General features: G+C 51.1%; 1 protein-coding gene across 2 annotated transcripts in view; it reads right to left on the bottom strand.

The window, feature by feature from the left end:
- The window catches only part of LOC140409450 (ADP-ribose pyrophosphatase, mitochondrial-like), an 82,645-nt gene extending 59,260 nt beyond the window's left edge, over window positions 1-23,385 (bottom strand). For both annotated transcript variants that reach the window (XM_072497883.1, XM_072497898.1), the window contains exon 1: window positions 23,339-23,385. In XM_072497883.1, coding sequence (XP_072353984.1) covers window positions 23,339-23,373 — 35 coding nt within the window. In that variant the 5' untranslated portion in view covers window positions 23,374-23,385. The remainder of the gene's footprint in view (window positions 1-23,338) is intronic.
- Window positions 23,386-23,714: the final 329 nt, after the last annotated feature.

The raw sequence follows: 23,714 nt of genomic DNA on the forward strand, positions 1-23,714 counted from the left end.
CGCTGTCTATCCCAGTCTCTCTCTGGCGCTCTCTATCCCAGTCTCTCTCTCTCTCTCTCTCTATCCCAGTCTCTCTCTCTCTCTCTCTCTATCCCAGTCTCTCTCTCACGCTCTCTATCCCAGTCTCTCTCTCACGCTGTCTATCCCAGTCTCTCTCTCACGCTCTCTATCCCAGTCTCTCTCTCTTTCTCTATCCCAGTCTCTCTCTCACGCTCTCTATCCCAGTCTCTCTCTCACGCTGTCTATCCCAGTCTCTCTCTCTGGCGCTCTCTATCCCAGTCTCACTCTCTTTCTCTATCCCAGTCTCTCTCTCTCTATCCCAGTCTCTCTCTCTCTATCCCAGTCTCTCTCTCTCTATCCCAGTCTCTCTCTCTCTATCCCAGTCTCTCTCTCTCTATCCCAGTCTCTCTCTCTCTATCCCAGTCTCTCTCTCTCTATCCCAGTCTCTCTCTCTCGCTCTCTATCCCAGTCTCTCTCTCTCTCTATCGATCCCAATCTCTCTCTCTCTATCCATCCCAATCTCTGTCTTGTTCCATCTCAGTCTCTCTCTCTCGATCCATCCTAGTCTCTCTCTCTCTCTATCCATCCCAGTCTCTCTCTCTCTCTATCCATCCCAGTCTCTCTCTATCCATCCCAGTCTCTCTCTATCTATCCCAGTCTCGCTCTCTCACTATCCATCCCAGTCTTTCTCTCTCTCTATCCCAGTCTCTCTCTCTCTCTATCCCAGTCTGTCTCTCTATCCCAGTCTCTCTCTCTCTCTATCCCAGTCTCTCTCTCTCTATCCCAGTCTCTCTCTCTATCCCAGTCTCTCTCTCTATCCCAGTCTCTCTCTCTCTCTATCCCAGTCTCTCTCTCTCTCTCTCTCTATCTTTCTCTATCCCAGTCTCTCTCTCTCTCTCTCTCTCTCTCTCACGCTCTCTATCCCAGTCTCTCTCTCGCGCTGTCTATCCCAGTCTCTCTCTCGCGCACTCTATTCCAGTCTCTCTCTGGCGCTCTCTATCCCAGTCTCTCTCTCTTTCTCTATCCCAGTCTCTCTCTCTCTATCCCAGTCTCTCTCTCACGCTGTCTATCCCAGTCTCTCTCTGGCGCTCTCTATCCCAGTCTCTCTCTGGCGCTCTCTATCCCAGTCTCTCTCTCACGCTCTCTATCCCAGTGTCTCTCTCACGCTCTCTATCCCAGTCTCTCTCTCACGCTGTCTATCCCAGTCTCTCTCTGGCACTCTCTATCCCAGTCTCTCTCTGGCGCTCTCTATCCCAGTCTCTCTCTCTTTCTCTATCCCAGTCTCTCTCTCTCTCTCTATCCCAGTCTCTCTCTCTCTCTCACGCTCTCTATCCCAGTCTCTCTCTCACGCTCTCTATCCCAGTCTCTCTCTAACGCTCTCTATCCCAGTCTCTCTCTCACGCTCTCTATCCCAATCTCTCTCTCACGCTGTCTATCCCAGTCTCTCTCTGGCGCTCTCTATCCCAGTCTCTCTCTCTCTCTCTCTCTATCCCAGTCTCTCTCTCTTTCTCTATCCCAGTCTCTCTCTCTCTCTCTCTCTATCCCAGTCTCTCTCTCACGCTCTCTATCCCAGTCTCTCTCTCACGCTGTCTATCCCAGTCTCTCTCTCACGCTCTCTATCCCAGTCTCTCTCTCTTTCTCTATCCCAGTCTCTCTCTCACGCTCTCTATCCCAGTCTCTCTCTCACGCTGTCTATCCCAGTCTCTCTCTCTGGCGCTCTCTATCCCAGTCTCACTCTCTTTCTCTATCCCAGTCTCTCTCTCTTTCTCTATCCCAGTCTCTCTCTGGCGCTCTCTATCCCAGTCTCTCTCTCTTTCCCTATCCCAGTCTCTCTCTCACGCTCTCTATCCCAGTCTCTCTCTCTTTCTCTCTATCCCAGTCTCTCTCTCTCTATCCCAGTCTCTCTCTCTCTATCTCAGTCTCTCTCTCTCTATCCCAGTCTCTCTCTCTCTATCCCAGTCTCTTTCTCTTGCTCTATCCATCTCAGTCTCTTTCTCGCTCTCAATCCATCCCAGTCTCTTTCTCTCTCTATCCATCCTAGTCTCTATTTCTCTATCCATCCATCCCAGTATCTCTATTCATCCCAGTCTCTCTCTATCCATCCCAGTCTCTCTCTCGATCCATCCCAATCTCTGTCTTGTTCCATCTCAGTCTCTCTCTCGATCCATTCTAGTCTCTCTCTCTATCCATCCCAGTCTCTCTCTCTATCTATCCCAGTCTCTCTCTCTATCTATCCCAGTCTCTCTCTATCTATCCCAGTCTCTCTCTATCTATCCCAGTCTCTCTCTATCTATCCCAGTCTCTCTCTCACTATCCATCCCAGTCTCTCTCTCACTATCCATCCCAGTCTTTCTCTCTCTCTATCCCAGTCTCTCTCTCTCTATCCCAGTCTCTCTCTCTCTATCCCAGTCTCTCTCTCTCTATCCCAGTCTCTCTCTCTCTATCCCAGTCTCTCTCTCTCTATCCCAGTCTCTCTCTCTCTATCCCAGTCTCTCTCTCTCTATCCCAGTCTCTCTCTCTCGCTCTCTATCCCAGTCTCTCTCTCTCTCTATCGATCCCAATCTCTCTCTCTCTATCCATCCCAATCTCTGTCTTGTTCCATCTCAGTCTCTCTCTCTCGATCCATCCTAGTCTCTCTCTCTCTCTATCCATCCCAGTCTCTCTCTCTCTCTATCCATCCCAGTCTCTCTCTATCCATCCCAGTCTCTCTCTATCTATCCCAGTCTCGCTCTCTCACTATCCATCCCAGTCTTTCTCTCTCTCTATCCCAGTCTCTCTCTCTCTCTATCCCAGTCTGTCTCTCTATCCCAGTCTCTCTCTCTCTCTATCCCAGTCTCTCTCTCTCTATCCCAGTCTCTCTCTCTATCCCAGTCTCTCTCTCTCTATCCCAGTCTCTCTCTCTCTCTCTCTCTATCTTTCTCTATCCCAGTCTCTCTCTCTCTCTCTCTCTCACGCTCTCTATCCCAGTCTCTCTCTCGCGCTGTCTATCCCAGTCTCTCTCTCGCGCACTCTATTCCAGTCTCTCTCTGGCGCTCTCTATCCCAGTCTCTCTCTCTTTCTCTATCCCAGTCTCTCTCTCTCTATCCCAGTCTCTCTCTCACGCTGTCTATCCCAGTCTCTCTCTGGCGCTCTCTATCCCAGTCTCTCTCTGGCGCTCTCTATCCCAGTCTCTCTCTCACGCTCTCTATCCCAGTGTCTCTCTCACGCTCTCTATCCCAGTCTCTCTCTCACGCTGTCTATCCCAGTCTCTCTCTGGCGCTCTCTATCCCAGTCTCTCTCTGGCGCTCTCTATCCCAGTCTCTCTCTCTTTCTCTATCCCAGTCTCTCTCTCTCTCTCTATCCCAGTCTCTCTCTCTATCCCAGTCTCTCTCTCACGCTCTCTATCCCAGTCTCTCTCTCACGCTCTCTATCCCAGTCTCTCTCTCACGCTCTCTATCCCAGTCTCTCTCTCACGCTCTCTATCCCAATCTCTCTCTCACGCTGTCTATCCCAGTCTCTCTCTGGCGCTCTCTATCCCAGTCTCTCTCTCTCTCTCTCTCTATCCCAGTCTCTCTCTCTTTCTCTATCCCAGTCTCTCTCTCTCTCTCTCTCTCTCTCTCTATCCCAGTCTCTCTCTCACGCTCTCTATCCCAGTCTCTCTCTCACGCTGTCTATCCCAGTCTCTCTCTCACGCTCTCTATCCCAGTCTCTCTCTCTTTCTCTATCCCAGTCTCTCTCTCACGCTCTCTATCCCAGTCTCTCTCTCACGCTGTCTATCCCAGTCTCTCTCTCTGGCGCTCTCTATCCCAGTCTCACTCTCTTTCTCTATCCCAGTCTCTCTCTCTCTATCCCAGTCTCTCTCTCTCTATCCCAGTCTCTCTCTCTCTATCCCAGTCTCTCTCTCTCTATCCCAGTCTCTCTCTCTCTATCCCAGTCTCTCTCTCTCTATCCCAGTCTCTCTCTCTCTATCCCAGTCTCTCTCTCTCGCTCTCTATCCCAGTCTCTCTCTCTCTCTATCGATCCCAATCTCTCTCTCTCTATCCATCCCAATCTCTGTCTTGTTCCATCTCAGTCTCTCTCTCTCGATCCATCCTAGTCTCTCTCTCTCTCTATCCATCCCAGTCTCTCTCTCTCTCTATCCATCCCAGTCTCTCTCTATCCAGCCCAGTCTCTCTCTATCTATCCCAGTCTCGCTCTCTCACTATCCATCCCAGTCTTTCTCTCTCTCTATCCCAGTCTCTCTCTCTCTCTATCCCAGTCTGTCTCTCTATCCCAGTCTCTCTCTCTCTCTATCCCAGTCTCTCTCTCTCTATCCCAGTCTCTCTCTCTATCCCAGTCTCTCTCTCTCTCTATCCCAGTCTCTCTCTCTCTCTATCCCAGTCTCTCTCTCTCTCTCTATCTTTCTCTATCCCAGTCTCTCTCTCTCTCTCTCACGCTCTCTATCCCAGTCTCTCTCTCGCGCTGTCTATCCCAGTCTCTCTCTCGCGCACTCTATTCCAGTCTCTCTCTGGCGCTCTCTATCCCAGTCTCTCTCTCTTTCTCTATCCCAGTCTCTCTCTCTCTATCCCAGTCTCTCTCTCACGCTGTCTATCCCAGTCTCTCTCTGGCGCTCTCTATCCCAGTCTCTCTCTGGCGCTCTCTATCCCAGTCTCTCTCTCACGCTCTCTATCCCAGTCTCTCTCTCACGCTGTCTATCCCAGTCGCTCTCTGGCGCTCTCTATCCCAGTCTCTCTCTGGCGCTCTCTATCCCAGTCTCTCTCTCTTTCTCTATCCCAGTCTCTCTCTCTCTCTCTATCCCAGTCTCTCTCTCTCTCTCTATCCCAGTCTCTCTCTCTCTCTCTATCCCAGTCTCTCTCTCTCTCTCTCTATCCCAGTCTCTCTCTCACGCTCTCTATCCCAGTCTCTCTCTCCCGCTCTCTATCCCAGTCTCTCTCCCACGCTCTCTATCCCAGTCTCTCTCTCACGCTCTCTATCCCAATCTCTCTCTCACGCTGTCTATCCCAGTCTCTCTCTGGCGCTCTCTATCCCAGTCTCTCTCTCTCTCTCTCTCTATCCCAGTCTCTCTCTCTTTCTCTATCCCAGTCTCTCTCTCTCTCTCTCTCTATCCCAGTCTCTCTCTCACGCTCTCTATCCCAGTCTCTCTCTCACGCTGTCTATCCCAGTCTCTCTCTCACGCTCTCTATCCCAGTCTCTCTCTCTTTCTCTATCCCAGTCTCTCTCTCACGCTCTCTATCCCAGTCTCTCTCTCACGCTGTCTATCCCAGTCTCTCTCTCTGGCGCTCTCTATCCCAGTCTCACTCTCTTTCTCTATCCCAGTCTCTCTCTCTTTCTCTATCCCAGTCTCTCTCTGGCGCTCTCTATCCCAGTCTCTCTCTCTTTCCCTATCCCAGTCTCTCTCTCACGCTCTCTATCCCAGTCTCTCTCTCTTTCTCTCTATCCCAGTCTCTCTCTCTCTATCCCAGTCTCTCTCTCTCTATCCCAGTCTCTCTCTCTCTATCCCAGTCTCTCTCTCTCTATCCCAGTCTCTCTCTCTTTCTCTATCCCAGTCTCTCTCTCACGCTCTCTATCCCAGTCTCTCTCTCACGCTCTCTATCCCAGTCTCTCTCTCTTTCTCTATCCCAGTCTCTCTCTCTTTCTCTATCCCAGTCTCTCTCTCTCTCTATCCCAGTCTCTCTCTCTCTCTATCCCAGTCTCTCTCTCTCTATCCCAGTCTCTCTCTCACTATCCCAGTCTCTCTCTCTTTCTCTATCCCAGTCTCTCTCTCTTTCTCTATCCCAGTCTCTCTCTCTATCCCAGTCTCTCTCTCTCTATCCCAGTCTCTCTCTCTCTATCCCAGTCTCTCTCTCTCTATCCCAGTCTCTCTCTCTATCCCAGTCTCTCTCTCTATCCCAGTCTCTCTCTCTTTCTCTATCCCAGTCTCTCTCTCACGCTCTCTATCCCAGTCTCTCTTTCTCTATCCCAGTCTCTCTCTCACGCTCCCTATCCCAGTCTCTCTCTCTTTCTCTATCCCAGTCTCTCTCTCTCTATCCCAGTCTCTCTCTCTATCCCAGTCTCTCTCTCTCTATCCCAGTCTCTCTCTCTCTATCCCAGTCTCTCTCTCTCTATCCCAGTCTCTCTCTCTCTATCCCAGTCTCTCTCTCTATCCCAGTCTCTCTCTCTTTCTCTATCCCAGTCTCTCTCTCTCTCTATCCCAGTCTCTCTCTGGTGCTCTCTATCCCAGTCTCTCTCTCGCGCTCTCTATCCCAGTCTCTCTCTCTTTCTCTATCCCAGTCTCTCTCTCGCACTCTCTATCCCAGTCTCTCTCTCTTTCTCTATCCCAGTCTCTCTCTCGCGCTCTCTATCCCAGTCTCTCTCTCTTTCTCTATCCCAGTCTCTCTCTCACGCTCTCTTTCCCAGTCTCTCTCTCACGCTGTCTATCCCAGTCTCTCTCTGGCGCTCTCTATCCCAGTCACTCTCTCGCGCTCTCTATCCCAGTCTCTATCTCACGCTCTCTATCCCAGTCTCTCTCTCACGCTCTCTATCCCAGTCGCTCTCTCACGCTGTCTATCCCAGTCTCTCTCTGGCGCTCTCTATCCCAGTCTCTCTCTCTCTATCCCAGTCTCTCTCTCTCTATCCCAGTCTCTCTCTCTCTATCCCAGTCTCTCTCTCTCTATCCCAGTCTCTCTCTCTTTCTCTATCCCAGTCTCTCTCTCTCTATCTTTCTCTATCCCAGTCTCTCTCTCACTCTCTCACGCTCTCTATCCCAGTCTCTCTCTCGCGCTGTCTATCCCAGTCTCTCTCTCGCGCTCTCTATTCCAGTCTCTCTCTGGCGCTCTCTATCCCAGTCTCTCTCTGGCGCTCTCTATCCCAGTCTCTCTCTCTTTCTCTATCCCAGTCTCTCTCTCTCTATCCCAGTCTCTCTCTCACGCTCTCTATCCCAGTCTCTCTCTCACGCTGTCTATCCCAGTCTCTCTCTGGCGCTCTCTATCCCAGTCTCTCTCTGGCGCTCTCTATCCCAGTCTCTCTCTCACGCTCTCTATCCCAGTCTCTCTCTCACGCTCTCTATCCCAGTCTCTCTCTCACGCTCTCTATCCCAGTCACTCTCTGGCGCTCTCTATCCCAGTCTCTCTCTGGCGCTCTCTATCCCAGTCTCTCTCTCTTTCTCTATCCCAGTCTCTCTCTCTCTCTCTATCCCAGTCTCTCTCTCACGCTCTCTATCCCAGTCTCTCCCTCACGCTCTCTATCCCAGTCTCTCTCTCACGCTCTCTATCCCAGTCTCTCTCTCACGCTCTCTATCCCAATCTCTCTCTCACGCTGTCTATCCCAGTCTCTCTCTGGCGCTCTCTATCCCAGTCTCTCTCTCTCTCTCTCTATCCCAGTCTCTCTCTCTTTCTCTATCCCAGTCTCTCTCTCTCTCTCTATCCCAGTCTCTCTCTCTCTCTCTCTATCCCAGTCTCTCTCTCACGCTCTCTATCCCAGTCTCTCTCTCACGCTGTCTATCCCAGTCTCTCTCTCTATCCCAGTCTCTCTCTCACGCTCTCTATCCCAGTCTCTCTCTCTTTCTCTATCCCAGTCTCTCTCTCACGCTCTCTATCCCAGTCTCTCTCTCACGCTGTCAATCCCAGTCTCTCTCTCTCTGGCGCTCTCTATCCCAGTCTCACTCTCTTTCTCTATCCCAGTCTCTCTCTCTTTCTCTATCCCAGTCTCTCTCTGGCGCTCTCTATCCCAGTCTCTCTCTCTTTCTCTATCCCAGTCTCTCTCTCACGCTCTCTATCCCAGTCTCTCTCTCTTTCTCTATCCCAGTCTCTCTCTCTCTCTATCTCTCTATCCCAGTCTCTCTCTCTCTCTATCCCAGTCTCTCTCTCTCTCTATCCCAGTCTCTCTCTCTCTCTATCCCAGTCTCTCTCTCTCTCTATACCAGTCTCTCTCTCTATCCCAGTCTCTCTCTCTCTATCCCAGTCTCTCTCTCTCTATCCCAGTCTCTCTCTCTCTATCCCAGTCTCTCTCTCTCTATCCCAGTCTCTCTCTCTTTCTCTATCCCAGTCTCTCTCACGCTCTCTATCCCAGTCTCTCTCTCACGCTCTCTATCCCAGTCTCTCTCTCTTTCTCTATCCCAGTCTCTCTCTCTCTCTATCCCAGTCTCTCTCTCTCTATCCCAGTGTCTCTCTCTCTATCCCAGTCTCTCTCTCTTTCTCTATCCCAGTCTCTCTCTCTTTCTCTATCCCAGTCTCTCACTCTTTCTCTATCCCAGTCTCTCTCTCTCTATCCCAGTCTCTCTCTCTCTATCCCAGTCTCTCTCTCTCTATCCCAGTCTCTCTCTCTCTATCCCAGTCTCTCTCTCTCTATCCCAGTCTCTCTCTCTCTATCCCAGTCTCTCTCTCTCTATCCCAGTCTCTCTCTCTCTATCCCAGTCTCTCTCTCTCTATCCCAGTCTCTCTCTCTTTCTCTATCCCAGTCTCTCTCTGGCGCTCTCTATCCCAGTCTCTCTCTGGCGCTCTCTATCCCAGTCTCTCTCTCTTTCTCCATCCCAGTCTCTCTCTCGTGCTCTCTATCCCAGTCTCTCTCTTTCTCTATCCCAGTCTCTCTCTCGCGCTCTCTATCCCAGTCTCTCTCTCTTTCTCTATCCCAGTCTCTCTCTCACGCTCTCTATCCCAGTCTCTCTTTCTCTATCCCAGTCTCTCTCTCACGCTCTCTATCCCAGTCTCTCTCTCTTTCTCTATCCCAGTCTCTCTCTCTCTCTCTCTATCCCAGTCTCTCTCTCTCTATCCCAGTCTCTCTCTCTCTATCCCAGTCTCTCTCTCTCTATCCCAGTCTCTCTCTCTCTATCCCAGTCTCTCTCTCTCTATCCCAGTCTCTCTCTCTCTATCCCAGTCTCTCTCTCTCTATCCCAGTCTCTCTCTCTATCCCAGTCTCTCTCTCTTTCTCTATCCCAGTCTCTCTCTCTCTCTATCCCAGTCTCTCTCTGGCGCTCTCTATCCCAGTCTCTCTCTCGCGCTCTCTATCCCAGTCTCTCTCTCTCTCTCTATCCCAGTCTCTCTCTCGCACTCTCTATCCCAGTCTCTTTCTCTTTCTCTATCCCAGTCTCTCTCTCGCGCTCTCTATCCCAGTCTCTCTCTCACGCTCTCTATCCCAGTCTCTCTCTCACGCTCTCTATCCCAGTCTCTCTCTGGCGCTCTCTATCCCAGTCTCTCTCTCACGCTCTCTATCCCAGTGTCTCTCTCACGCTCTCTATCCCAGTCTCTCTCTCACGCTGTCTATCCCAGTCTCTCTCTGGCGCTCTCTATCCCAGTCTCTCTCTGGCGCTCTCTATCCCAGTCTCTCTCTCTTTCTCTATCCCAGTCTCTCTCTCTCTCTCTATCCCAGTCTCTCTCTCTATCCCAGTCTCTCTCTCACGCTCTCTATCCCAGTCTCTCTCTCACGCTCTCTATCCCAGTCTCTCTCTCACGCTCTCTATCCCAGTCTCTCTCTCACGCTCTCTATCCCAATCTCTCTCTCACGCTGTCTATCCCAGTCTCTCTCTGGCGCTCTCTATCCCAGTCTCTCTCTCTCTCTCTCTCTATCCCAGTCTCTCTCTCTTTCTCTATCCCAGTCTCTCTCTCTCTCTCTCTCTATCCCAGTCTCTCTCTCACGCTCTCTATCCCAGTCTCTCTCTCACGCTGTCTATCCCAGTCTCTCTCTCACGCTCTCTATCCCAGTCTCTCTCTCTTTCTCTATCCCAGTCTCTCTCTCACGCTCTCTATCCCAGTCTCTCTCTCACGCTGTCTATCCCAGTCTCTCTCTCTGGCGCTCTCTATCCCAGTCTCACTGTCTTTCTCTATCCCAGTCTCTCTCTCTCTATCCCAGTCTCTCTCTCTCTATCCCAGTCTCTCTCTCTCTATCCCAGTCTCTCTCTCTCTATCCCAGTCTCTCTCTCTCTATCCCAGTCTCTCTCTCTCTATCCCAGTCTCTCTCTCTCTATCCCAGTCTCTCTCTCTCGCTCTCTATCCCAGTCTCTCTCTCTCTCTATCGATCCCAATCTCTCTCTCTCTATCCATCCCAATCTCTGTCTTGTTCCATCTCAGTCTCTCTCTCTCGATCCATCCTAGTCTCTCTCTCTCTCTATCCATCCCAGTCTCTCTCTCTCTCTATCCATCCCAGTCTCTCTCTATCCAGCCCAGTCTCTCTCTATCTATCCCAGTCTCGCTCTCTCACTATCCATCCCAGTCTTTCTCTCTCTCTATCCCAGTCTCTCTCTCTCTCTATCCCAGTCTGTCTCTCTATCCCAGTCTCTCTCTCTCTCTATCCCAGTCTCTCTCTCTCTATCCCAGTCTCTCTCTCTATCCCAGTCTCTCTCTCTATCCCAGTCTCTCTCTCTCTCTATCCCAGTCTCTCTCTCTCTCTCTCTCTCTCTCTATCTTTCTCTATCCCAGTCTCTCTCTCTCTCTCTCACGCTCTCTATCCCAGTCTCTCTCTCGCGCTGTCTATCCCAGTCTCTCTCTCGCGCACTCTATTCCAGTCTCTCTCTGGCGCTCTCTATCCCAGTCTCTCTCTCTTTCTCTATCCCAGTCTCTCTCTCTCTATCCCAGTCTCTCTCTCACGCTGTCTATCCCAGTCTCTCTCTGGCGCTCTCTATCCCAGTCTCTCTCTGGCGCTCTCTATCCCAGTCTCTCTCTCACGCTCTCTATCCCAGTGTCTCTCTCACGCTCTCTATCCCAGTCTCTCTCTCACGCTGTCTATCCCAGTCGCTCTCTGGCGCTCTCTATCCCAGTCTCTCTCTGGCGCTCTCTATCCCAGTCTCTCTCTCTTTCTCTATCCCAGTCTCTCTCTCACGCTCTCTATCCCAGTCTCTCTCTCACGCTGTCTATCCCAGTCTCTCTCTCTGGCGCTCTCTATCCCAGTCTCACTCTCTTTCTCTATCCCAGTCTCTCTCTCTTTCTCTATCCCAGTCTCTCTCTGGCGCTCTCTATCCCAGTCTCTCTCTCTTTCCCTATCCCAGTCTCTCTCTCACGCTCTCTATCCCAGTCTCTCTCTCTTTCTCTCTATCCCAGTCTCTCTCTCTCTATCCCAGTCTCTCTCTCTCTATCCCAGTCTCTCTCTCTCTATCCCAGTCTCTCTCTCTCTATCCCAGTCTCTCTCTCTCTATCCCAGTCTCTCTCTCTTTCTCTATCCCAGTCTCTCTCTCACGCTCTCTATCCCAGTCTCTCTCTCACGCTCTCTATCCCAGTCTCTCTCTCACGCTCTCTATCCCAGTCTCTCTCTCTTTCTCTATCCCAGTCTCTCTCTCTTTCTCTATCCCAGTCTCTCTCTCTCTCTATCCCAGTCTCTCTCTCTCTCTATCCCAGTCTCTCTCTCTCTATCCCAGTCTCTCTCTCACTATCCCAGTCTCTCTCTCTTTCTCTATCCCAGTCTCTCTCTCTATCCCAGTCTCTCTCTCTATCCCAGTCTCTCTCTCTCTATCCCAGTCTCTCTCTCTCTATCCCAGTCTCTCTCTCTCTATCCCAGTCTCTCTCTCTATCCCAGTCTCTCTCTCTATCCCAGTCTCTCTCTCTTTCTCTATCCCAGTCTCTCTCTCACGCTCTCTATCCCAGTCTCTCTTTCTCTATCCCAGTCTCTCTCTCACGCTCCCTATCCCAGTCTCTCTCTCTTTCTCTATCCCAGTCTCTCTCTCTCTATCCCAGTCTCTCTCTCTATCCCAGTCTCTCTCTCTCTATCCCAGTCTCTCTCTCTCTATCCCAGTCTCTCTCTCTCTATCCCAGTCTCTCTCTCTCTATCCCAGTCTCTCTCTCTATCCCTGTCTCTCTCTCTTTCTCTATCCCAGTCTCTCTCTCTCTCTATCCCAGTCTCTCTCTGGTGCTCTCTATCCCAGTCTCTCTCTCGCGCTCTCTATCCCAGTCTCTCTCTCTATCCCAGTCTCTCTCTCGCACTCTCTATCCCAGTCTCTCTCTCTTTCTCTATCCCAGTCTCTCTCTCGCGCTCTCTATCCCAGTCTCTCTCTCTTTCTCTATCCCAGTCTCTCTCTCACGCTCTCTTTCCCAGTCTCTCTCTCACGCTGTCTATCCCAGTCTCTCTCTGGCGCTCTCTATCCCAGTCACTCTCTCGCGCTCTCTATCCCAGTCTCTATCTCACGCTCTCTATCCCAGTCTCTCTCTCACGCTCTCTATCCCAGTCTCTCTCTCACGCTGTCTATCCCAGTCTCTCTCTGGCGCTCTCTATCCCAGTCTCTCTCTCTCTATCCCAGTCTCTCTCTCTCTATCCCAGTCTCTCTCTCTCTATCCCAGTCTCTCTCTCTCTATCCCAGTCTCTCTCTCTCTCTCTATCCCAGTCTCTCTCTCTCTATCTTTCTCTATCCCAGTCTCTCTCTCACTCTCTCACGCTCTCTATCCCAGTCTCTCTCTCGCGCTGTCTATCCCAGTCTCTCTCTCGCGCTCTCTATTCCAGTCTCTCTCTGGCGCTCTCTATCCCAGTCTCTCTCTGGCGCTCTCTATCCCAGTCTCTCTCTCTTTCTCTATCCCAGTCTCTCTCTCTCTATCCCAGTCTCTCTCTCACGCTCTCTATCCCAGTCTCTCTCTCACGCTGTCTATCCCAGTCTCTCTCTGGCGCTCTCTATCCCAGTCTCTCTCTGGCGCTCTCTATCCCAGTCTCTCTCTCACGCTCTCTATCCCAGTCTCTCTCTCACGCTCTCTATCCCAGTCTCTCTCTCACGCTCTCTATCCCAGTCACTCTCTGGCGCTCTCTATCCCAGTCTCTCTCTGGCGCTCTCTATCCCAGTCTCTCTCTCTTTCTCTATCCCAGTCTCTCTCTCTCTCTCTATCCCAGTCTCTCTCTCACGCTCTCTATCCCAGTCTCTCTCTCACGCTCTCTATCCCAGTCTCTCTCTCACGCTCTCTATCCCAGTCTCTCTCTCACGCTCTCTATCCCAATCTCTCTCTCACGCTGTCTATCCCAGTCTCTCTCTGGCGCTCTCTATCCCAGTCTCTCTCTCTCTCTCTCTATCCCAGTCTCTCTCTCTTTCTCTATCCCAGTCTCTCTCTCTCTCTCTATCCCAGTCTCTCTCTCACGCTCTCTATCCCAGTCTCTCTCTCACGCTGTCTATCCCAGTCTCTCTCTCTATCCCAGTCTCTCTCTCACGCTCTCTATCCCAGTCTCTCTCTCTTTCTCTATCCCAGTCTCTCTCTCACGCTCTCTATCCCAGTCTCTCTCTCACGCTGTCAATCCCAGTCTCTCTCTCTCTGGCGCTCTCTATCCCAGTCTCACTCTCTTTCTCTATCCCAGTCTCTCTCTCTTTCTCTATCCCAGTCTCTCTCTGGCGCTCTCTATCCCAGTCTCTCTCTCTTTCTCTATCCCAGTCTCTCTCTCACGCTCTCTATCCCAGTCTCTCTCTCTTTCTCTATCCCAGTCTCTCTCTCTCTCTATCTCTCTATCCCAGTCTCTCTCTCTCTCTATCCCAGTCTCTCTCTCTCTCTATCCCAGTCTCTCTCTCTCTCTATCCCAGTCTCTCTCTCTCTCTATCCCAGTCTCTCTCTCTCTCTATCCCAGTCTCTCTCTCTCTATCCCAGTCTCTCTCTCTCTATCCCAGTCTCTCTCTCTCTATCCCAGTCTCTCTCTCTATATCCCAGTCTCTCTCTCTTTCTCTATCCCAGTCTCTCTCACGCTCTCTATCCCAGTCTCTCTCTCACGCTCTCTATCCCAGTCTCTCTCTCTTTCTCTATCCCAGTCTCTCTCTCTCTCTATCCCAGTCTCTCTCTCTATCCCAGTCTCTCTCTCTTTCTCTATCCCAGTCTCTCTCTCTTTCTCTATCCCAGTCTCTCTCTCTCTATCCCAGTCTCTCTCTCTCTATCCCAGTCTCTCTCTCTCTATCCCAGTCTCTCTCTCTCTATCCCAGTCTCTCTCTCTCTATCCAAGTCTCTCTCTCTCTATCCCAGTCTCTCTCTCTCTATCCCAGTCTCTCTCTCTCTATCCCAGTCTCTCTCTCTTTCTCTATCCCAGTCTCTCTCTGGCGCTCTCTATCCCAGTCTCTCTCTGGCGCTCTCTATCCCAGTCTCTCTCTCTTTCTCTATCCCAGTCTCTCTCTCGTGCTCTCTATCCCAGTCTCTCTCTTTCTCTATCCCAGTCTCTCTCTCGCGCTCTCTATCCCAGTCTCTCTCTCTTTCTCTATCCCAGTCTCTCTCTCACGCTCTCTATCCCAGTCTCTCTTTCTCTATCCCAGTCTCTCTCTCACGCTCTCTATCCCAGTCTCTCTCTCTTTCTCTATCCCAGTCTCTCTCTCTCTCTCTCTATCCCAGTCTCTCTCTCTCTATCCCAGTCTCTCTCTCTCTATCCCAGTCTCTCTCTCTCTATCCCAGTCTCTCCCTCTCTATCCCAGTCTCTCTCTCTCTATCCCAGTCTCTCTCTCTCTATCCCAGTCTCTCTCTCTCTATCCCAGTCTCTCTCTCTTTCTCTATCCCAGTCTCTCTCTCTCTCTATCCCAGTCTCTCTCTGGCGCTCTCTATCCCAGTCTCTCTCTCGCGCTCTCTATCCCAGTCTCTCTCTCTCTCTCTATCCCAGTCTCTCTCTCGCACTCTCTATCCCAGTCTCTTTCTCTTTCTCTATCGATCCCAATCTCTCTCTCTCTATCCATCCCAATCTCTGTCTTGTTCCATCTCAGTCTCTCTCTCTCGATCCATCCTAGTCTCTCTCTCTCTCTATCCATCCCAGTCTCTCTCTCTCTCTATCCATCCCAGTCTCTCTCTATCCAGCCCAGTCTCTCTCTATCTATCCCAGTCTCGCTCTCTCACTATCCATCCCAGTCTTTCTCTCTCTCTATCCCAGTCTCTCTCTCTCTCTATCCCAGTCTGTCTCTCTATCCCAGTCTCTCTCTCTCTCTATCCCAGTCTCTCTCTCTCTATCCCAGTCTCTCTCTCTCTATCCCAGTCTCTCTCTCTATCCCAGTCTCTCTCTCTCTCTATCCCAGTCTCTCTCTCTCTCTCTCTCTCTCTATCTTTCTCTATCCCAGTCTCTCTCTCACGCTCTCTATCCCAGTCTCTCTCTCGCGCTGTCTATCCCAGTCTCTCTCTCGCGCACTCTATTCCAGTCTCTCTCTGGCGCTCTCTATCCCAGTCTCTCTCTTTCTCTATCCCAGTCTCTCTCTCTCTATCCCAGTCTCTCTCTCACGCTGTCTATCCCAGTCTCTCTTTGGCGCTCTCTATCCCAGTCTCTCTCTGGCGCTCTCTATCCCAGTCTCTCTCTCACGCTCTCTATCCCAGTGTCTCTCTCACGCTCTCTATCCCAGTCTCTCTCTCACGCTGTCTATCCCAGTCGCTCTCTGGCGCTCTCTATCCCAGTCTCTCTCTGGCGCTCTCTATCCCAGTCTCTCTCTCTTTCTCTATCCCAGTCTCTCTCTCTCTCTCTATCCCAGTCTCTCTCTCTCTCTCTATCCCAGTCTCTCTCTCTCTCTCTATCCCAGTCTCTCTCTCTCTCTCTCTATCCCAGTCTCTCTCTCACGCTCTCTATCCCAGTCTCTCTCTCACGCTCTCTATCCCAGTCTCTCTCTCACGCTCTCTATCCCAGTCTCTCTCTCACGCTCTCTATCCCAATCTCTCTCTCACGCTGTCTATCCCAGTCTCTCTCTGGCGCTCTCTATCCCAGTCTCTCTCTCTCTCTCTCTCTATCCCAGTCTCTCTCTCTTTCTCTATCCCAGTCTCTCTCTCTCTCTCTCTCTATCCCAGTCTCTCTCTCACGCTCTCTATCCCAGTCTCTCTCTCACGCTGTCTATCCCAGTCGCTCTCTGGCGCTCTCTATCCCAGTCTCTCTCTGGCGCTCTCTATCCCAGTCTCTCTCTCTTTCTCTATCCCAGTCTCTCTCTCTCTCTCTATCCCAGTCTCTCTCTCTCTCTCTATCCCAGTCTCTCTCTCTCTCTCTATCCCAGTCTCTCTCTCTCTCTCTCTATCCCAGTCTCTCTCTCACGCTCTCTATCCCAGTCTCTCTCTCACGCTCTCTATCCCAGTCTCTCTCTCACGCTCTCTATCCCAGTCTCTCTCTCACGCTCTCTATCCCAATCTCTCTCTCACGCTGTCTATCCCAGTCTCTCTCTGGCGCTCTCTATCCCAGTCTCTCTCTCTCTCTCTCTCTATCCCAGTCTCTCTCTCTTTCTCTATCCCAGTCTCTCTCTCTCTCTCTCTCTATCCCAGTCTCTCTCTCACGCTCTCTATCCCAGTCTCTCTCTCACGCTGTCTATCCCAGTCTCTCTCTCACGCTCTCTATCCCAGTCTCTCTCTCTTTCTCTATCCCAGTCTCTCTCTCACGCTCTCTATCCCAGTCTCTCTCTCACGCTGTCTATCCCAGTCTCTCTCTCTGGCGCTCTCTATCCCAGTCTCACTCTCTTTCTCTATCCCAGTCTCTCTCTCTTTCTCTATCCCAGTCTCTCTCTGGCGCTCTCTATCCCAGTCTCTCTCTCTTTCCCTATCCCAGTCTCTCTCTCACGCTCTCTATCCCAGTCTCTCTCTCTTTCTCTCTATCCCAGTCTCTCTCTCTCTATCCCAGTCTCTCTCTCTCTATCCCAGTCTCTCTCTCTATCCCAGTCTCTCTCTCTTTCTCTATCCCAGTCTCTCTCTCACGCTCTCTATCCCAGTCTCTCTCTCACGCTCTCTATCCCAGTCTCTCTCTCTTTCTCTATCCCAGTCTCTCTCTCTTTCTCTATCCCAGTCTCTCTCTCTCTCTATCCCAGTCTCTCTCTCTCTCTATCCCAGTCTCTCTCTCTCTATCCCAGTCTCTCTCTCACTATCCCAGTCTCTCTCTCTTTCTCTATCCCAGTCTCTCTCTCTTTCTCTATCCCAGTCTCTCTCTCTATCCCAGTCTCTCTCTCTCTATCCCAGTCTCTCTCTCTCTATCCCAGTCTCTCTCTCTCTATCCCAGTCTCTCTCTCTATCCCAGTCTCTCTCTCTATCCCAGTCTCTCTCTCTATCCCAGTCTCTCTCTCTTTCTCTATCCCAGTCTCTCTCTCACGCTCTCTATCCCAGTCTCTCTTTCTCTATCCCAGTCTCTCTCTCACGCTCCCTATCCCAGTCTCTCTCTCTTTCTCTATCCCAGTCTCTCTCTCTCTATCCCAGTCTCTCTCTCTATCCCAGTCTCTCTCTCTCTATCCCAGTCTCTCTCTCTCTATCCCAGTCTCTCTCTCTCTATCCCAGTCTCTCTCTCTCTATCCCAGTCTCTCTCTCTATCCCAGTCTCTCTCTCTTTCTCTATCCCAGTCTCTCTCTCTCTCTATCCCAGTCTCTCTCTGGTGCTCTCTATCCCAGTCTCTCTCTCGCGCTCTCTATCCCAGTCTCTCTCTCTTTCTCTATCCCAGTCTCTCTCTCGCACTCTCTATCCCAGTCTCTCTCTCTTTCTCTATCCCAGTCTCTCTCTCGCGTTCTCTATCCCAGTCTCTCTCTCTTTCTCTATCCCAGTCTCTCTCTCACGCTCTCTTTCCCAGTCTCTCTCTCACGCTGTCTATCCCAGTCTCTCTCTGGCGCTCTCTATCCCAGTCACTCTCTCGCGCTCTCTATCCCAGTCTCTATCTCACGCTCTCTATCCCAGTCTCTCTCTCACGCTCTCTATCCCAGTCTCTCTCTCACGCTGTCTATCCCAGTCTCTCTCTGGCGCTCTCTATCCCAGTCTCTCTCTCTCTATCCCAGTCTCTCTCTCTCTATCCCAGTCTCTCTCTCTCTATCCCAGTCTCTCTCTCTCTATCCCAGTCTCTCTCTCTCTCTCTATCCCAGTCTCTCTCTCTCTATCTTTCTCTATCCCAGTCTCTCTCTCACTCTCTCACGCTCTCTATCCCAGTCTCCCTCTCGCGCTGTCTATCCCAGTCTCTCTCTCGCGCTCTCTATTCCAGTCTCTCTCTGGCGCTCTCTATCCCAGTCTCTCTCTGGCGCTCTCTATCCCAGTCTCTCTCTCTTTCTCTATCCCAGTCTCTCTCTCTCGATCCCAGTCTCTCTCTCACGCTCTCTATCCCAGTCTCTCTCTCACGCTGTCTATCCCAGTCTCTCTCTGGCGCTCTCTATCCCAGTCTCTCTCTGGCGCTCTCTATCCCAGTCTCTCTCTCACGCTCTCTATCCCAGTCTCTCTCTCACGCTCTCTATCCCAGTCTCTCTCTCACGCTCTCTATCCCAGTCACTCTCTGGCGCTCTCTATCCCAGTCTCTCTCTGGCGCTCTCTATCCCAGTCTCTCTCTCTTTCTCTATCCCAGTCTCTCTCTCTCTCTCTATCCCAGTCTCTCTCTCACGCTCTCTATCCCAGTCTCTCTCTCACGCTCTCTATCCCAGTCTCTCTCTCACGCTCTCTATCCCAGTCTCTCTCTCACGCTCTCTATCCCAATCTCTCTCTCACGCTGTCTATCCCAGTCTCTCTCTGGCGCTCTCTATCCCAGTCTCTCTCTCTCTATCCCAGTCTCTCTCTCTTTCTCTATCCCAGTCTCTCTCTCTCTCTCTATCCCAGTCTCTCTCTCACGCTCTCTATCCCAGTCTCTCTCTCACGCTGTCTATCCCAGTCTCTCTCTCTATCCCAGTCTCTCTCTCACGCTCTCTATCCCAGTCTCTCTCTCTTTCTCTATCCCAGTCTCTCTCTCACGCTCTCTATCCCAGTCTCTCTCTCACGCTGTCAATCCCAGTCTCTCTCTCTCTGGCGCTCTCTATCCCAGTCTCTCTCTCTTTCTCTATCCCAGTCTCTCTCTCTTTCTCTATCCCAGTCTCTCTCTCTTTCTCTATCCCAGTCTCTCTCTGGCGCTCTCTATCCCAGTCTCTCTCTCTTTCTCTATCCCAGTCTCTCTCTCACGCTCTCTATCCCAGTCTCTCTCTCTCTCTATCTCTCTATCCCAGTCTCTCTCTCTCTCTATCTCTCTATCCCAGTCTCTCTCTCTCTCTATCCCAGTCTCTCTCTCTCTCTATCCCAGTCTCTCTCTCTCTCTATCCCAGTCTCTCTCTCTATCCCAGTCTCTCTCTCTCTATCCCAGTCTCTCTCTCTCTATCCCAGTCTCTCTCTCTCTATCCCAGTCTCTCTCTCTCTATCCCAGTCTCTCTCTCTTTCTCTATCCCAGTCTCTCTCACGCTCTCTATCCCAGTCTCTCTCTCACGCTCTCTATCCCAGTCTCTCTCTCTTTCTCTATCCCAGTCTCTCTCTCTCTCTATCCCAGTCTCTCTCTCTCTATCCCAGTGTCTCTCTCTCTATCCCAGTCTCTCTCTCTTTCTCTATCCCAGTCTCTCTCTCTTTCTCTATCCCAGTCTCTCTCTCTCTATCCCAGTCTCTCTCTCTCTATCCCAGTCTCTCTCTCTCTATCCCAGTCTCTCTCTCTCTATCCCAGTCTCTCTCTCTCTATCCCAGTCTCTCTCTCTCTATCCCAGTCTCTCTCTCTCTATCCCAGTCTCTCTCTCTCTATCCCAGTCTCTCTCTCTCTATCCCAGTCTCTCTCTCTCTATCCCAGTCTCTCTCTCTGGCGCTCTCTATCCCAGTCTCTCTCTGGCGCTCTCTATCCCAGTCTCTCTCTCTTTCTCTATCCCAGTCTCTCTCTCGTGCTCTCTATCCCAGTCTCTCTCTTTCTCTATCCCAGTCTCTCTCTCGCGCTCTCTATCCCAGTCTCTCTCTCTTTCTCTATCCCAGTCTCTCTCTCACGCTCTCTATCCCAGTCTCTCTTTCTCTATCCCAGTCTCTCTCTCACGCTCTCTATCCCAGTCTCTCTCTCTTTCTCTATCCCAGTCTCTCTCTCTCTCTCTCTATCCCAGTCTCTCTCTCTCTATCCCAGTCTCTCTCTCTCTATCCCAGTCTCTCTCTCTCTATCCCAGTCTCTCTCTCTCTATCCCAGTCTCTCTCTCTCTATCCCAGTCTCTCTCTCTCTATCCCAGTCTCTCTCTCTATCCCAGTCTCTCTCTCTTTCTCTATCCCAGTCTCTCTCTCTCTCTATCCCAGTCTCTCTCTGGCGCTCTCTATCCCAGTCTCTCTCTCGCGCTCTCTATCCCAGTCTCTCTCTCTCTCTCTCTATCCCAGTCTCTCTCTCGCACTCTCTATCCCAGTCTCTTTCTCTTTCTCTATCCCAGTCTCTCTCTCGCGCTCTCTATCCCAGTCTCTCTCTCACGCTCTCTATCCCAGTCTCTCTCTCACGCTCTCGATCCCAGTCTCTCTCTCTTTCTCTATCCCAGTCTCTCTCTCACGCTCTCTTTCCCAGTCTCTCTCTGGCGCTCTCTATCCCAGTCTCTCTCTCGCGCTCTCTATCCCAGTCTCTCTCTCACGCTCTCTATCCCAGTCTCTCTCTCACGCTCTCTATCCCAGTCTCTCTCTCACGCTGTCTATCCCAGTCTCTCTCTGGCGCTCTCTATCCCAGTCTCTCTCTCTCTATCCCAGTCTCTCTCTCTTTCTCTATCCCAGTCTCTCTCTCTTTCTCTATCCCAGTCTCTCTCTCTTTCTCTATCCCAGTCTCTCTCTCACGCTGTCTATCCCAGTCTCTCTCTCTTTCTCTATCCCAGTCTCTCTCTCACGCTCTCTATCCCAGTCTCTCTCTCTTTCTCTGTCCCAGTCTCTCTCTCTCTATCCCAGTCTCTCTCTCTCTATCCCAGTCTCTCTCTCGCACTCTCTATCCCAGTCTCTCTCTCTTTCTCTATCCCAGTCTCTCTCTCACGCTCTCTATCCCAGTCTCTCTCTCACGCTCTCTATCCCAGTCTCTCTCTCACGCTCTCGATCCCAGTCTCTCTCTCTTTCTCTATCCCAGTCTCTCTCTCGCGCTCTCTATCCCAGTCTCTCTCTCTTTCTCTATCCCAGTCTCTCTCTCACGCTCTCTATCCCAGACTCTCTCTCACGCTCTCTATCCCAGTCTCTCTCTCACGCTCTCTATCCCAGTCTCTCTCTCTTTCTCTATCCCAGTCTCTCTCTCACGCTGTCTATCCTAGTCTCTCTCTGGCGCTCTCTATCCCAGTCTCTCTCTCTCTATCCCAGTCTCTCTCTCTTTCTCTATCCCAGTCTCTCTCTCTCTATCCCAGTCTCTCTCTCTCTATCCCAGTCTCTCTCTCTTTCTCTATCCCAGTCTCTCTCTCTCTATCCCAGTCTCTCTCTCTCTATCCCAGTCTCTCTCTCTTTCTCTATCCCAGTTTCTCTCTCTCTATCCCCGTCTCTCTCTCTATCCCAGTCTCTCTCTTTCTCTATCCCAGTCTCTCTCTCTCTCTATCCCAGTCTCTCTCTCACGCTCTCTATCCCAGTCTCTCTCTCACGCTCTCTATCCCAGTCTCTCTCTCTCTATCCCAGTCTCTCTCTCTATCCCAGTCTCTCTCTCTTTCTCTATCCCAGTCTCTCTCTCTCTCTATCCCAGTCTCTCTCTCACGCTCTCTATCCCAGTCTCTCTCTCTCTATCCATCCCAGTCTCTCTCTCTCTATCCCAGTCTCTCTCTCACGCTCTCTATCCCAGTCTCTCTCTCACGCTCTCTATCCCAGTCTCTCTCTCTCTCTATCCCAGTCTCTCTCTCTATCCCAGTCTCTCTCTCTTTCTCTATCCCAGTCTCTCTCTCTCTATCCCAGTCTCTCTCTCACGCTCTCTATCCCAGTCTCTCTCTCTCTATCCATCCCAGTCTCTCTCTCTCTATCCCAGTCTCTCTCTCACGCTCTCTATCCCAGTCTCTCTCTCACGCTCTCTATCCCAGTCTCTCTCTCTCTCTATCCCAGTCTCTCTCACGCTCTCTATCCCAGTCTCTCTCTGGCGCTCTCTATCCCAGTCTCTCTCTCTCTATCCCAGTCTCTCTCACGCTCTCTATCCCAGTCTCTCTCTCTCTCTATCCCAGTCTCTCTCTCACGCTCTCTATCCCAGTCTCTCTCTCACGCTCTCTATCCCAGTCTCTCTCTGGCGCTCTCTATCCCAGTCTCTCTCTCTCTATCCCAGTCTCTCTCTCACGCTCTCTATCCCAGTCTCTCTCTCTTTCTCTGTCCCAGTCTCTCTCTCTCTATCCCAGTCTCTCTCTCTCTATCCCAGTCTCTCTCTCGCACTCTCTATCCCAGTCTCTCTCTCTTTCTCTATCCCAGTCTCTCTCTCACGCTCTCTATCCCAGTCTCTCTCTCACGCTCTCTATCCCAGTCTCTCTCTCACGCTCTCGATCCCAGTCTCTCTCTCTTTCTCTATCCCAGTCTCTCTCTCGCGCTCTCTATCCCAGTCTCTCTCTCTTTCTCTATCCCAGTCTCTCTCTCACGCTCTCTATCCCAGACTCTCTCTCACGCTCTCTATCCCAGTCTCTCTCTCACGCTCTCTATCCCAGTCTCTCTCTCTTTCTCTATCCCAGTCTCTCTCTCACGCTGTCTATCCTAGTCTCTCTCTGGCGCTCTCTATCCCAGTCTCTCTCTCTCTATCCCAGTCTCTCTCTCTTTCTCTATCCCAGTCTCTCTCTCTCTATCCCAGTCTCTCTCTCTCTATCCCAGTCTCTCTCTCTTTCTCTATCCCAGTCTCTCTCTCTCTATCCCAGTCTCTCTCTCTCTATCCCAGTCTCTCTCTCTTTCTCTATCCCAGTTTCTCTCTCTCTATCCCCGTCTCTCTCTCTATCCCAGTCTCTCTCTTTCTCTATCCCAGTCTCTCTCTCTCTCTATCCCAGTCTCTCTCTCACGCTCTCTATCCCAGTCTCTCTCTCACGCTCTCTATCCCAGTCTCTCTCTCTCTATCCCAGTCTCTCTCTCTATCCCAGTCTCTCTCTCTTTCTCTATCCCAGTCTCTCTCTCTCTCTATCCCAGTCTCTCTCTCACGCTCTCTATCCCAGTCTCTCTCTCTCTATCCATCCCAGTCTCTCTCTCTCTATCCCAGTCTCTCTCTCACGCTCTCTATCCCAGTCTCTCTCTCACGCTCTCTATCCCAGTCTCTCTCTCTCTCTATCCCAGTCTCTCTCTCTATCCCAGTCTCTCTCTCTTTCTCTATCCCAGTCTCTCTCTCTCTATCCCAGTCTCTCTCTCACGCTCTCTATCCCAGTCTCTCTCTCTCTATCCATCCCAGTCTCTCTCTCTCTATCCCAGTCTCTCTCTCACGCTCTCTATCCCAGTCTCTCTCTCACGCTCTCTATCCCAGTCTCTCTCTCTCTCTATCCCAGTCTCTCTCACGCTCTCTATCCCAGTCTCTCTCTGGCGCTCTCTATCCCAGTCTCTCTCTCTCTATCCCAGTCTCTCTCACGCTCTCTATCCCAGTCTCTCTCTCTCTCTATCCCAGTCTCTCTCTCACGCTCTCTATCCCAGTCTCTCTCTCACGCTCTCTATCCCAGTCTCTCTCTGGCGCTCTCTATCCCAGTCTCTCTCTCTCTATCCCCGTCTCTCTCTCTCTATCCCAGTCTCTCTCTCTCTCTCTCTCCGTATCTGTCCCTGTCCCTCTCGCGCACTATCTCTCTCTCTCTATCCCATATATTATCTCTTTCTCGGCAATCCCAGATCTTTCCCATTACCTCACAACCGATTTCCCCATTCGGTAACACATCATATCCGGGTGGCCGTTGCCGTGGTAACCAATTGCTGTCAAACCTGCGCGCATGCCCAGTGTAGGCAAAATCGAGATTGTGATTAATTGGGCGGCCATCCTTTAGACTGGCAGTTTGCATCATACTGGCGAGCAGACGAGGAAATGATCCACCTCGAATCATAGTCATTGAGACTTTTTTATTTTGAGAAATTTAGAGTACCCATTTTTTTTACAATTAAGGGGCAATTTATAATAATCTTTTTATAATAATCTTTATTGTCACAAGTAGGCATACATTAACACTGCAATGAAGTTACTGTGAAAAGCCCCTACTTTAAAAAAAATATATATTTATTAAAGTT

The sequence above is a fragment of the Scyliorhinus torazame genome, chromosome 1, assembly GCF_047496885.1.
Source record: "Scyliorhinus torazame isolate Kashiwa2021f chromosome 1, sScyTor2.1, whole genome shotgun sequence".
NCBI lineage: Eukaryota > Metazoa > Chordata > Chondrichthyes > Carcharhiniformes > Scyliorhinidae > Scyliorhinus > Scyliorhinus torazame.